The sequence below is a fragment of the Rhinopithecus roxellana genome, chromosome 15 (genome assembly GCF_007565055.1).
Source record: "Rhinopithecus roxellana isolate Shanxi Qingling chromosome 15, ASM756505v1, whole genome shotgun sequence".
NCBI classification, from domain to species: Eukaryota; Metazoa; Chordata; class Mammalia; order Primates; family Cercopithecidae; genus Rhinopithecus; species Rhinopithecus roxellana.
Window position 1 is genome coordinate 97813185 of NC_044563.1, and position 14964 is coordinate 97828148.

Below are 14964 nucleotides of genomic sequence, written 5' to 3' on the forward strand. Positions count from 1 at the left end.
CCTTTTACTCACCCTGCTGCAGACATATGAGCCTCCTTGCCATACTTTGAATCTGCCAAACAGAGTCCTGCCTCAGGAACTTTGCACATGCTTATCCCTCTATCTGGCCCTACATATCTCCAGGTATCTGCTTCCAATTCTCTTCATTCAGGTCTCTGCTAAAATGTAGCAGAGAGGCCTTCTCTAATCACTCCATAATCTTTGTCACCGTGTCCCCCTGCCTTGCTTTTTCTTCATAAGCTTCTAACCTCCTGGCATCACATACTTCCTTGTTATTTGCTCATTGTCTGTCACCCTGCTTACATTGACAATGTAAGTGCCAGAGTCTTGGTTTTGTTCATTGCTCTAGCCCCACACTTGGACTGGTAACTGGCATATAATGGATACCTAACAATATGTGGATTTCTGGGTGACCCCCTGCAGCTTGGGTGGGGTGAGGCCAGGACTTTGCTGCCCTTGCCAGGATTTAGAGTTACCATCACTGCTGCTCCATGACGTAGACTTTACTGAATGAACAAATACAGGTGGTCCTATGGAGTAAAGCGAGGTACTTCATGAAGGGAGACCTTCAGCACCACTACCAGCAGCAGAGAAGTGAAGAAGGTAGGACCCCAAAAGACCCCTCCAGGTCTTTGTGGGAAGGGAGGACTTCTTAGGGCCCAGAACCGCCAGCTAGGATGCCTTCCAGAAGTTAGTGGGAAAGGCACAAAGATCACTCCTGCTTAAATTTCTGGTTTCCAGGAGGGGAGATCCAGGCAGGGATGTATGGCCAACGGAGATTCCTAGCCAGAGTGCTGAGAGGACTGTGTGAACTGCATATGCAGGAAGAGGTTGAGAGGCCCCCATGGGAGTGGCCATTATGCTGAGGCTTGTATGGGAGCCAGAGTTCCCACATTCCATGGGGTAGTTGCCTCCTCCTGTTTCCAGCCTTTCCAGTGAGGCTGCAGGAAAGAGACACAGCTGAGGCCTGGAGACTACGTGGGACTCTGTCAGGGCATGGTGCCACCGATGAGTTGTAAGCCTGCGGGACATAGCATCCAACGCTGAAAGTCCCCTTGCTCGAATAACCCTACATCACTGCCTGAGGGCTTCCACATTCTTGGTCTCTTCAGACTCTCATCCCCACCACAATTACTCCAAGAAATTAGTCATTCCTAAATCTATAACTGGAAACTGAGGCTAAGGAAGGAGACAGGACTTCCACAAAATCACACAGTTGGGACACTCTGGAGTCTAGATTCAACTGGTGTGCAAATCGCACCCTCAGAGACTTCAGGTGAGATGAGGTGAGATTCTCAGGCCAGGTCCTGAAGTCTGCGACCTTGGCCAAATGTACTTCCCTTGACTCAGCACCGCAGGTGAGGCAGAGCCAAGACCGGAGGAGAAGGGTTTTCTTCCCAGCTGAAGAGGCAGCTCAGCCTAGACCCCAGACATGGCACTGGACAACCCTGCTGTGGAAACGTGCAGATTTAGATGAACGGAATTCCTCACCTGGGCAGGATCCGAGTTTGGAGAGATTGGCGCGAAGCTTTAGCAGCAATCTCCGATTCCTGTACAACCATGGCGGGGTTTCTAAGCGTCTAGGGAAGAAGGACTGGGCCCAAGACCTCCTGAGCAACTCCCAGGTCGGGGACTGGCGGAATATCACAGCCTCTACGACCCGTTTGTCTCGGGCTCTCCCACTTCAACTATCGGGGTTTCTCTGCCTGTTGTGCACTCGTGCGTTTCTTTGCCCCTGACACTAAGCTTTCTGCTTTCTGCGTGTCTCTCAACCTCTTTCGGTCCCTCTTTCACGGTCTCACTCTCTCAGCTCTATGCCCCTAATGCCTTGCCTCTGTCCAAATAACTCACGAACTGATTTCTACAGCTGCTCTACCCATGGGTTCCCCACAAATCAGGGGCGGAGGAGTATTAAAAGTCACCTCAGAGGTGAGCGCGCACAGCCAGCGTTTCCCGCGGACACAGCAGTCGGGTGTTGGAGAGGTTTGGAAAGGGCGTGCCGGAGAGCCAAGTGCAGCCGCATAAGGCTACTGGTCGCTCCCTCCCTCCCTGCCCGGTGGGGGACCGAGAGCGCGCGCCAGTGTGGAGGCGCGGGCTGGCTGGCCACTCTGCGGGCCCCTGCGGCCACCCAGGGGACTCCCCAAGCCCCGCCCCCGCTGTATTCCTATTGGTCTCGGGCTCCCCCGCCCCCAGCTGCCAGCCTGGGCTCCTGGGCGTTTAGGTTACCACGGATAAATAGCCCAGGGCGCCAGGCGCGAAGCTAGGGGTGAAGAAGCCCTAGGGCGCTGCCGCCGTTTTCCTTAACCACAAATCAGGCGGGACAGGACAGGGAGGGGTGGGGGACAGTGGGTGGTCATTCAGACTTCCAGCACTTTACTATCAACAGCCGGGGCTCCCGAGCGGCGGAAAATTCCGGCCACTCTCTGCCGCTTGGGTTGGGCGAAGCCAGGACGGTGCCGCGCCACCGCCAGGATATGGAGCTACTGTCGCCACCGCTCCGCGACGTAGACCTGACGGGCCCCGACGGCTCTCTCTGCTCCTTTGCCACAACGGACGACTTCTATGACGACCCGTGTTTCGACTCCCCGGACCTGCGCTTCTTCGAAGACCTGGACCCGCGCCTGATGCACGTGGGCGCGCTCCTGAAACCCGAAGAGCACTCTCACTTCCCCGGGGCGGTGCACCCAGCCCCGGGCGCGCGTGAGGACGAACATGTGCGCGCGCCCAGCGGGCACCACCAGGCGGGCCGCTGCCTACTGTGGGCCTGCAAGGCGTGCAAGCGCAAGACCACCAACGCTGACCGCCGCAAGGCCGCAACCATGCGCGAGCGGCGCCGCCTGAGCAAAGTAAATGAGGCCTTTGAGACGCTGAAGCGCTGCACGTCTAGCAACCCGAACCAGCGGTTGCCCAAGGTGGAGATCCTGCGCAACGCTATCCGCTATATCGAGGGCCTGCAGGCTTTGCTGCGCGACCAGGACGCCGCGCCCCCTGGCGCCGCCGCCGCCTTCTATGCGCCGGGCCCGCTGCCCCCAGGCCGCGGGGGCGAGCACTACAGTGGCGACTCCGACGCGTCCAGCCCGCGCTCCAACTGCTCCGACGGCATGGTAAGGCCGGGACCCCAGGAAGTGAGGACGTTAGGGCGGCTCTCCGGATATCTGGGATGTGCTTCCAAGGGCGGGGAGCTGGCCTTGCGGGAAGTTTAGTACGGGATCCTTTCCAAGAGAGAGGACCCCCGTGTCCTGGGCAGCTGTCACTGGGGTAGCCTAATTGTTTTGGAAGCGTGAGGGCAAGCGTTCGAGCCACCCCGTTGGGGGCGGGATTAGAACACAGCAGCGCCGACGTGAAGATCTTTTTCTATACTTTTCCCTACTTCCAAAATATAAATTTGCGCCCCTTGGTGACTGTCCGCCCTTGGTTTGGCCCAGCATGTTGCAGACCTCATCTCCTACCCACCCGTAATCACCCCCAACCAGGACAGGTCTGGGCCCGGAACTCGAGGCTGAGGCTAGAGTTAGGGAGGGGGCGGCTACAGGGATTGGTGTTCGGGCCCCGCGCCGTCCCGCGGGCCTGACTCAGTCGCCCTTGCTGTTTGCAGATGGACTACAGCGGCCCCCCGAGCGGCGCCCGGCGGCGGAACTGCTACGAAGGCGCCTACTACAGCGAGGCGCCCAGCGGTAGGTATTCCAGGCTTCGCCCTGCTCGCTCCTCCTCCCCATGGCCTTCATGGAGCTGTCCTGGCCTCTCTCTATCTAGGACGCCCCCACCCCAACTCACACACGCCTATGTCCCGGGAGGTGGTGCAGGCGATGAAATACTAAGCAAGTAGCTCCTTCTCCTTTCGATTGTCCCGGACTCTGACAAGTCCTCAGTTTCCAATCTGTCTCAAAGTACTGGACCCAGGGGTGGGAGGCTTGTCGCAGCCGCACCCCTGCTTACTAACCGAGCCCTCCCCGCGCAGAACCCAGGCCCGGGAAGAGTGCGGCGGTGTCGAGCCTAGACTGCCTGTCCAGCATTGTGGAGCGCATCTCCACCGAGAGCCCTGCGGCGCCCGCGCTCCTGCTGGCCGACGTGCCTCAGGAGTCGCCTCCGAGCGGGCAAGAGGCTGCTGCCTCCAGCGAGGGAGAGAGCGGCGACCCCACCCAGTCCCCGGACGCTGCCCCGCAGTGCCCTGCGGGTGCGAACCCCAACCCGATCTACCAGGTGCTCTGAGGGGCGGGTGGCCGCCCACCCGCCCGAGGGATGGTGCCCCTAGGGTCCCTCGCGCCCAAAAGATTGAACTTAAATGCCCCCCTCCCAACAGCGCTTTAAAAGCGGCCCCTCTTGAGGTGGGAGAGGCGGGAGAACTGAAGTTTCCGCCTCCCGCCACCCAGGGCAAGGACTCAGCGCGGTTTTTTCCACGCAGCACCCTTCCCGGAGATTCATTGCGATGGCCGCTCCGTGTTCCTCGGTGGGCCAGAGCTGACCCTTGAGGGGCCAAGTTCAGCTTTCTCGCGCCCTCCCCCATGGGGGTGAAACCCTCCCAGACCTAAGCCCTGCACCGGGATGCACCCGGTAATTTGGGGGGCGTGAGGCCCAGGTGCACTCCTGTCCCAAATGCAGCAGGTGTAACCGTAACCCACTCCCAACCCGTTCCCCGGTTCAGGACCACTTTTTATAATACTTTTGTAATCTATTCCTGTAAATAAGAGTTGCTTTGCCAGAGCAGGAGCCCCTGGGGCTGTATTTATCTCTGAGGCATGGTGTGTGGTGCTACAGGGAATTTGTACGTTTATACCGCAGGCGGGCGAGCCGCGGGCGCTCGCTCAGGTGTTCAAAATAAAGGCGCTAATTTATACCGCGGTGGCTCCGGCTTTCCCTGGGCATGGGAGTGGGATCCGGAGGAAAATCCGCAAACTGGGCCAGCTGTCCCTCAGCGACCCCTGTAGGCGGCAGGCGGATTGCAAGGAGGAAGCCTGCTGCCTGGGGAAGGAAGGAGGGGTGCAAATTTCTCCAATACGTGGGGAAGTTCCTCTGACCTTGACTACATCACCACACACTTCCGTGGCTCTCATGGAAGGGTACACAGGTTGATATGAGTATTTTTTAAACCCATGTCTGAGCTCAACCCCCAGAGATTCTGATTTAATGTTTCTGCTCCAGATACCCAGGGCCAGGTACTGGAATTTTTTTCAAAAGCTCCGCAGGTGATTCTGAAGTTCATTCAAGGCTGAGAATCATCCCCTCCATATACAGTGAGTGAACCCAGGTGTGATAACCAGAAGAACCACAGGAAGGTTGTGGCTCAGGCATCACTTGGGGGCTTCGTGGGTATAGAAGATGTGATAGGGTGCCCACAGCATTCTGAGGAAAAGCTAAATGAGTATAGAGATGTGCTGTAAGCTCTCTGGCCCTTACAGGCCATTAGTAATAGGTGTAAATGCAAAGAGGCAACATAGAAGGCCAGACAGGCGCAGACACCTCTACCCAGCACCTAGAGCACCCCTACTCTATCAGATTCCATAGGACGACAGGAGCCGGGATCCTGTGAGCAGAGCGGCATGTGGGCCAGCATCATCACAGGCGGCATAGGTACTCTTCATCAGGCTATAACTCTCTGAGAGCAGAGGAGGGGGCATTTATTTAGCTTGGGTGTTGGGGAGGGCTTTCTGGAGGAGTTGTCATTTGAGCTCTCTCTTAAGAAACAAGAGTAGACAATGCACTCACAATGCACTCACAATGCACACGGGTGCACACATGCGCGCGCCCACACACACACACACACACAGGTACCTGTGCTTTCCCTTGGGTCCAAGGCCCCTGAGGGATGATCTGGCAAGGGTTCTTCCCCATTCACATACCACCTCCCCACTCCCAACACACATGTGCCATCAGGACCTCAGGACCTCCTACATCCCACACACAGATGCTCTTCCTGAAAACCCTACAGGGCCACTTTCAAGGGCTTTGTTCGCCAAGTAGGGGGCCCTCAGGAATGCACGCAAGATGTGATGCCAGAAGGAATATCCTCATCACCTGTCTGAGGATCCATTCCCTGCTCTCCCCAACACAGGGTCCCTGGGGAGCTGCCCAGAGCTGTTCTGTTACTAATGATCCTCCACTTGTCTTCTGGCCACTTCCTCACATGTCCCTTGGAATTCTTTATACTCTTTTGAGACCCCCTGGGGTCCATTCATGAATTCATTGATTCCACAGATGCCAGGTCTTGAGCTGGGTGAAAACAGAGACCGTTGGATGCACCTCCCGCCCTTGGGAAGCACACACACATTTGGGAAGGATGGGGTCCTTTTAGCAGCTGGTTACATCCGGATGAATTAAGTGCTGTACTGGAGGTGCACGTAGCAGGGGAACGCCATAGAAGCAAAGGGGAAGGTTTCCTAACTAGTCTGGGGGAGATATTGACAAACAGGTAAACTTTAATGAGAATCTTGAAGGAGTTGGTCATGAAAGAGGAGCCAATGAAGGGGACTACAAGCTGAGGAAACAGCAGGTGCAAAGATCCAGCGGTGAGAGAAAGAAAACTGCCTTTGTGGAACTGCAGATGCTCATGGGGAGGGGCCAGAGGAAGATGGAATGGCAGAGGCAGGACCACAGTGGACCTCATCTGGACTTCATCTTGAGGGCAGTAGGGAGCCACACAGTAATCTAAACAGGGGAAGGATACAAATAATTCTGCATTTTAAAAAGGCCAGTTTGGGCTGGCAGAATAGGTAGGAGAGAACACGACTTGAGACAGGGAGATCTTTCAGGAAGTCACTGGAGTTGCTTACAGGAGGTATGACATATCCTGAACTGGCCTGGGCCAAATAATGTGTTGGTGTTCAGGGTATAGCAGAGAACATTGAAGGCACAGTCTCTACCTTCATACAGCTTAAAATCCACTGGGGAAGTAGCCATAAGATGAAGAACCAAGTGAATAAATACACGTTATAAATGATGAGAAACACCATAAGGAAAGGCAACAGGTGTAAGCAGAGGTGGTAATGCTGAGTGAGAAGGCAAGCAGGTCGACAGAGGAGAATTTTGCACCAAGGGAAGCAATTCTATACATGAAGAGGGTCCCAGGATCCTAGAGGGGGTCCGTGTATAATTAGAAGAAAGTACCCCTTCTCTCCTGGGACATTGCCCTGCACCAAGGATCATGACTAGGCAGGCAGAGAGCTGGCTGGACTTCAGCCCCTACTCACCTCCTCAGCTGGGTACACTTGTGTAGTGACAACCTGTGTAACTTCACTGCACCTTGTGTGTGGAGGCCCTAGAAAGTGAAGAGGAAGGAGGAGCCTTGGATGACTCCAGGCTCTGGTTTGCTTCAGACGTGAGGCCATGGTTTGCTTCTGAGTAAGTGGTGGTGCCGTTACACAGATAGGGACCTCAGGAGAAGAAGGTATGGCAGGTATGGCAACACATCTAGTGTAGAATACTTCAGGACAGAAACCTCATTCAAACTAGCCTAAACCCCACAAAAGGGTGTGTTGGAAGCTCATGGGGCAGCTCATATCTGGAGGTAGAGCTATAAGCACCACAGCATCTATGGACTTTGGGAGCTAGAGCTCCTCTCACACTTCTAGGCTGCCCACTTCATGTCTCTGCTTGGCTTCACTCTCTCCTAGTCCATATTGGTTTTCTCCAGAAACTTATGAGTTACCATGGATCTTACCATTAAACCCAGTTAGAAAATTCCCAGGCTTGGCGCAGTGGCTCACGCCTGTAGTCCCAGCACTTTGGGAGGCTGAGGCAGGTAGATCACGATGTCAGGAGTTCGAGACCAGCCTGGCCAACTTGGTAAAACCCCGTCTCTACTAAAAATATAAAAACTAGCCACGTATGGTGACGCACGCCTGTAATCCCAGCTACTTGGGAGGCTGAGGCAGGAGAACTGCTTGAACCCGGGAGGTGGAGGTTGCAGTGAGCTGACATCACACCATTGCACTCCAGCTCTGGGCAACAGAGCAAGACTCCATCTTGGGGGGAAAAAAGAAAAGAAAATTCCCAGGGAAGAAGTTCAATTAGACCAGCTTAGGTCATGAGCCAGGATTTGAACCCAGGCAGAGGGCTCCAGAGACTGTACTCTTAGCTCCCTTGCTCTGTGTCTTCTGCAGAGGATGTCAGAAGAGAGGAAGTGAGAAAAGTCAGGCAGGAAGGGAGCAGCTGGAGATTGGGTCACACCACCGAGGATAGGGTTTGAGGTCCCCTCCGAGCCTGTCCCTTACCTCAGTCCCCTCAATGGGGGACAACTGGCTGAGCCTGACTTCACTTGCAGTGTAGATGGAACATCCTTTGCTCATGGAGTCATTTTACCTGTGTTGGATCTGAGGAAGCACCACGGCCATGCTCTCCACAGAGACATATGTATATGTCTTTATACATATGTGCTCATACAAAAGCACATGTGTACCCAGAGTACACCACCAGAGGCTGATAGACTGTGAAGACAATAAAGTTTAAGCTTCAGGTCCCCTCTCTCATATGAGCCCCTTCTAAGGTCCTGGGGGAAACCCTAGAAATAAGTCTATATGTTCTAGTTACTTTTTAAATTTGCCCAAGTAAATCACTTTTAACAATTGGTTATGACCATTGTCTCTTTCTATTCTGACCCTTGTGTTGGGTAGCATTTATGGGGATGTTGGGATCAGTCCTATCTAAAGGTATAAATTTCATTTGGGTTTAGTGGAATATATTTTAAATAAATGAAATATAAAACTAAGCAATAATGATGAACAATGATATAAAGTTAAATGATTCTGACATTGAGAAGACAATTAGAACCACAAAATTTATCTAGATCATACCAAAAAGTGGTTTATTAAAAGAAGAAGAGAATTTTATAATAGATATATGGAAAAGACTCTTGCATGGTTTAATAATTCCACCAGTGAATAATGATAAATTACATGAACACATTGGGAAAATATTTAAATTTTTTGCTGATCTGTTACAAACTACTGGCATCCAGAAAGATAGCATAAAATTCATAATATGCCACTATAACAAGACCTTAACATCATCAACACAATTTTTAATGAAACTTGTCAATTAAAAAATATTTAAAATTAGTCACCACACAAGAAAACTCAAAATGCCTTAAGTTTTTACAGCCCACAGATGAAAGAAACTTGATTGAGGTTTCCTCAAATTTGACATCAATTCTAAAAATGTACATGACATTTCCAATAGACTTGTGAGCCTGAAAGAAATTTCCTTAAATTATCAATGGTACAAAACAAGTTTTGATCAACCATGTTGAAGGAAAGACTGAATAATCTCTTTATTCTCTGTATAGAAAATGATATTATAAAACCATTGTCACATGAAGAAGCAATCAAAGAATGTGCAGCCGGATGCGGGTGGAAAGAGGTAGGCAAGACTGAAAAAGGCAAGGAAAAGGAGCAAGAGGTGGAAGGTAGATGGAATGAGGAGACGAAGAGGAAGACAAAGGCAAAGATGATGATGTGATAATGATGAAAAACAAGTTGGTCCTAGCTCCGTTTTTTTTTTTTTTTTCCTCTCATCTATAAGGCATTTGAAACACCCGCACTGCACACAAGTCACTCCTATTTAAAAACATTCGATGAGAGGCTGTGCAATATTTGTTTTTATATTGCACAGGGTCACTTTTGTGCAGTTAATAACTTATTATTTTCAGAGAACATGTGACAGTGGGTTTTAATTCATGTAGAACTTTCCCAGCAACAGGGGGAAGTGAGTCCCATGATATGTCAATGGCTACATAATTCCCTGGGATCTAGGCCTGGCTGTGTCATTGACCAGCTCTAAGGTCTTGGGAATGGGACTTAATTCACCTGGACTTTGGCATTTACTCTGGAATAAATTAGTAAATGTAAAAGATATGTCTCAGTTTTGAAATTATTTCATAATTTGCTTAAAGCATTTCAAAGAAAGAAGAGATTATGAAGTAGATCTCTTACAGATAAGGGAACTGGGACCACAACAAACTGAGAAGCTTATTCTCAGCACAGGCAACTCAATTATAGCCTCCTGGTTAACTGGTCCTTCTTTCTTTTGCTTTTCCAAATTTTTAAATTAAGATACAATTCACAACCACAAAATTCACCCTTTTAAAATGCATAGTTCAATGGTTTGTACTATATGCACAAGGCTATGCAACCATCACCACTATCTGATCTCAAAGCATGTTCATCACTCCCAAAAGAAACCGATACGCGTTAGCCATCACTCTTCACCATCCCCTTCTTCCTGCCTGCCCCTGGCAACCACTAACCTACTTTCTGTCTCTATGGATTTGCCTATTTGGGATATTTCAGATGAATGGAATCATGTATAAAATTCATAATATGCCACTGTAACTAGACCTCAACACTTAACATCAACATCATGTTTTCAAGCTTCATCTATCTTTTTTTTATTTTTTGAGACAGTTTTCCCTCCTGCCCACCTCGGCCTCCCAAAGTGCTAGGATTACAGGTGTGAGCCACTGCTGGAGTGCAGTGGCACAATCTCGGCTCACTGCAACCTTCACCTCCTGGGTTCAAGCGATTCTTCTGCCTCAGACTCCCAAGTAACTGGGATTACAGGCACCCACCACCACGCTCAGCTAATTTTTGTATTTTTAGTAGAGACGGGGTTTCATCATGTTGGCCAGGCTGGTCTTAAACTCCTGACCTCAGGTGATTCGCCCACCTCAGCCTCCCAAAGTGCTGGGATTACAGGTGTGAGCCACTGTACCCAGCCAGTTCATCTATCTTACAGCATGTAGCATACTTCATTCCTTTTTATGCTGAATAATAGTGTATTATATGGATATATCACACTTTTTAAATTCATTCATCAGTTGATGGTCACATGGGTTATTTCTACTTCTTAGCTATTAGGAATAATGCTGCTATGAACATTCAAGTACAAGTGTCTGTGTAAATGTATGCTTTCAATTTTCTTGGGTATGTATCTAAAAGCAGAATTGCTAGCTGTATCACAACCGCATGTTTAAATTTTTGAGGAACTGTCAAACTTTTTCCCAAAGCAGCTGCACCATTTTATATTCCCATGAGCAACATATAGGGGTTCCAATTTCTCCACATCTTTGACAACTTTCTGTTATCTTTTTTATTAGAAGTAGCCTAGTGGGTGTGAAGTGGGTTTTGAGTTGCATTTTTCTAATTACATGTCGAGCATGTTTTCATGTGCATATTGAGTATTTGTATATCTTATCTGGAGAAATGTCCATTCAAATTCTTTGCCCATTTTGAACTTAGGTTGTCTTTTTGTTGTTGAGTGATACGGTTTGGCTCTGTGTCCCCATCAAGATCTCACCTAAAATTGTAATCCCCATAATCCCCATGTGTCAAGTGCAGGACCAGGTGGAGGTACTTGGATCACTGGGGGTGGTTCCCCCATGCTGTTCTCATGATAGTGAGTTCTCAATGAGATCTGATGTATTTATAAGTGTCTGATGTTTCCCCTGCTTGCACTCACTACATCCTGCTACCCTGTGAAGTAGGTGCCTGCCTTCTGCCATGATTGTAAGTTTCCCGAGGCCTCCCCAGCAATGCAGAACTGTGGGTCAATTAAATCTTTCTTTTATAAATTACCCAGTCTTGGGTATTTCTTCACGGCAGTGTAAGAACGAACTAATACATTGAGTTATGAGAGTTCCTTACATAATCTAGATATCAGACTCTTATCAGATATAAGATTTGCAATTATATCTCCCATTCTGCGAATTATTTTCACTTCCTTTGAAGCACAAACGTTTATTTTATTTTGATGAGGTCCAAGTTATCTACTGTTCCCTTTTTTTCTTTTTTTGTTTGTGTTTTTGACATCATATCTAAGAAACCATTACTTACTTCAAGTTCTTCTAAGAGTTTTATGATTTTGGTCATAACATTGAGGAATTTCATCCATTTTTAATTTTTAATATGGTGTGAGGATGGGATCCAAATTCATTCTTTTGCATATGAATATCCAGTCGTTTCAACAACATTTATTGAAATGACAATTCTTTCTTCATTGAATTGTCTTGGCACTCTTGTCAAAAATTAATTGACCATAAATGTTTGAGTTTATTTCTGTACTCTCAGTTCCATTCCATTGATCTATCTATCTATCTTTATGCCAATACCACACAGTCTTGATTATTGTAGTGTGGTAGTTAGTTTTGAAATTGGGAAGTGTGAGTCCTCCAGCTGAATTCTCCTTCTTCAATATTGTTGTGAGTTTTCTGGGTACCTTGCATTTTATAATGTATCTTTAAGTAGTCCTGTGCAGGAGGTGATTTCAGTAGCTACTAACTGTGCCTGGTATCATCTGGGACCTATAAATTGGCATAGACATTTAAAGCAGGGTCTTGTTAGTACACAGAAAAAAAAATAGTTATATTGGAGGGAAGGTGATGATTTTTTAAATTTTCAGTCATATTTGATGCAGCTCGTGTAAAATAAATGTTGCATTAACTAAATATTATTCTGTAATTGCAAAAAAAGTTGCAACTGTTTTGTTGGCAAACTGAATGCTTCCAAATAAGTGTAACTTATTTTAAATCATTATATAGGTGTGCCATGCAGTTAATAAAAATATGAAGCTTTTTTCTGTTTTTTTTTTTTGTTTTTTTTTTTTTTTTGAGATGGAGTCTCGCTCTGTTGCCCAGGCTGGAGTGTAGTGGCACAATCTTGGCTCACTGCAAACTCCACCTCTTGGGTTCACGCCATTCTCCTGTCTCAGCCTCCCGAGTAGCTGGGACTACAGGTGCCCGCCACCATGCCCAGCTAATTTTTTTGTTTTTTTAGTAGAGCCGGGGTTTCACCGTGTTAGCCAGGATGGTCTTGATCTCCTGACCTCGTGATCTGCCCGCCTCGGCCTCCCAAAGTGCTGGGATTACAGGCATGAGCCACCACACCTGGCCCTGTATTTTTTAATATTTGTAGTATATGTCAGTTTTTTAAAAATTTATATTTGGTCTTGAATCCTTTTCTAAGTCTAAATAAATATTCACTTTTGTACCCAACTTTGTATTCTTTTTGCTTTCTTTTTTAAAAGAATCACCCCCAAAACTTCCAGGCTTCAGGCCCTACACACCCTGGACCCACCTCTGCATACTGACCATGCTCACCTGCAGGTTGACATATCCACAGGTGTACGCACAGGAGAACTTGCCAGGCTCTCCCTATCAGAGGAGCCACAGAGGGAAGACCTTTAGGGTAGCCACGAGTCTCCAGCTGCTTCTGGGAGGAGAACTCAGTGTCCTCTGCACAGTCCTGCTGTGAACATGCTTGCAGGAGGTCCTGCACCCACACAGCCTCCCTACCCATATGCATGCCTGACCATGTTCACCACAGCCATTATCTCATCTCACCCTTCCCAGCCTCCCTCCCACAGCCTGCAGGGAGAGGCATCCAGGCCCAGGGGTGGGGGGGCTGATGCTCTGCCCCCAGGGCCACACTGACACCCTAAGGGGCATTGCTGAAGGATGGTAGGAGTCCATGAGGGAGAGGGGGTGTGAGGGCTGGTCACAGAGGGATGAGAGTTGGGCTAGGGAGCCCGAAGGAAGGGAGAAAAGGGAAGAAGAGGAAATGAGGTACCATGTCATTTAATCCTCATCAAACATTGGTCCCTTTATGGATAATGAGGAAATAGAAGCCTAGAGAGGGAATGGGACTAGTCAACGCAGCTAGTAAGCAGCAAAAATGGGATTTGTAACCAAGTCTGTCTACATCAATGGTTTTCTGGACCGGAAGAGATTTTACTTCCCAGGGGACATTTGGCAGTGTTTGTAGACCCTTTTGGTGATCGCGGCTGGGAAAGAGGCTTCTACCGACACCTAGTGGACAGAGGCCTGCTAAATATCCTGCAATGCACAGTACAGCACCCCACCCCAACCCTGGCAAAGGATTACATCTGATCCAAGATGTCAACAGTGCAGAAGTTGAGAAACCTTGGTCTAGACACCTTCCAAGAGTATTCTTCACCTTGGCCCCTTTCTGGACTTCCCATGGCCTAAGCCATCTTGGAGCCCCTGCCCCAAAGTTTCCAAGAAGGAACAGCTGTATACCTCGCTGCAGCCCAGCCCAGGTTACCAGGGTCACTGCTCAAGTTACAGATCTGTAGCCAGGGTCACCGATTTCCCACTACGGCATCTCTGGTTTCAATCTTCCCTGACCATTGGAGGGAGGCGGTATGGTCTGGGGATGGGATGCCTGCCACTCCCACGGCTTACCATCAGAACAGGGCTACTACCCTTGAAGCCTTCTCGGTCAATACCCAGCTTAGGTTAGTTTCCAGCCATGGCCACAAGATGGCACCCCAGCCCACCAGGAGAGCTGAGGCTCTGGGCCTGGGAGAGCAGCATGGAGGATGTGCCAACCTGGACAAAAGCCTAGGGGCTGGACTTGGGCCAGTTCCAGAGCTTAGCAGGACCAGATCTAAGGCCTGCACGTGCCAGGTGGGAAAACATAGGCCAAACTTGGCTTCAGAACTCCCTTCACCATTTTTTTTAGTCCACTCCCAACACTAGCTCATATTCTAGCCTTTCCTACATGAAACTTACTGGAGCCCAGCAATCCCTTCTTGGGCCTGAACAAGAGAAATTCTAGAACTGAGGTGTTAAGGATACAGGAGTTATTATTATTACTCCAATACAACGTAAAAACAATGGAGGCATAGAGAAATTGAGTAACTTGCCTTAGGTTACAGCTAGTCAGTAGTGGAGCTGGGATTTGAACCCAGGCAGTCTGGTGTTAAAGTCTGTGCTCTTAGCCACTGAACATACCACCCCACCAGTAGTTCACTGCTCCCATCCCCACCAGCTCCAGCTACCAAAGACCCTCTGGCACCAGACCACAAGCTTTCTTCTGCAAGGGAGGGGTAAATGGCTGCAAATAGGAGGCACTGCTCCAAAGTGGAAAAGGAGTGAGGTTTTCAGTCTAGCTGGGGGTCTGTGGTTAGTGTTTGCGGGTGAGAAGCTAGGGATTGGTTAGTAATTCCTCCTCCTAC

At 49.3% G+C, this 14964-nt stretch overlaps 1 protein-coding gene across 1 annotated transcript; it reads left to right on the forward strand.

The window, feature by feature from the left end:
* The first annotated feature begins 2262 nt into the window (after nucleotides 1-2262).
* Nucleotides 2263-4838, forward strand: MYOD1 (myogenic differentiation 1). Its single transcript, XM_010370145.2, has 3 exons — nucleotides 2263-3104; nucleotides 3596-3674; nucleotides 3959-4838. The coding sequence occupies exons 1-3, from the start codon at nucleotides 2475-2477 to the stop codon at nucleotides 4207-4209; spliced, it is 960 nt and encodes a 319-aa protein (XP_010368447.1). The 5' UTR covers nucleotides 2263-2474; the 3' UTR covers nucleotides 4210-4838.
* Nucleotides 4839-14964: the final 10126 nt, after the last annotated feature.

What these genes read in the sequence shown, in the direction of transcription:
- MYOD1 (XM_010370145.2), top strand. Translation starts at nt 2,475, where the DNA reads ATGGAGCTACTGTCGCCACCGCTCCGCGACGTAGACCTGACGGGCCCC. An exon ending in CCAACTGCTCCGACGGCATG is followed by an intron (nt 3,105 to 3,595) that starts GTAAGGCCGGGA and finishes TGCTGTTTGCAG; the next exon opens with ATGGACTACAGCGGCCCCCC. An exon ending in CTACAGCGAGGCGCCCAGCG is followed by an intron (nt 3,675 to 3,958) that starts GTAGGTATTCCA and finishes CTCCCCGCGCAG; the next exon opens with AACCCAGGCCCGGGAAGAGT.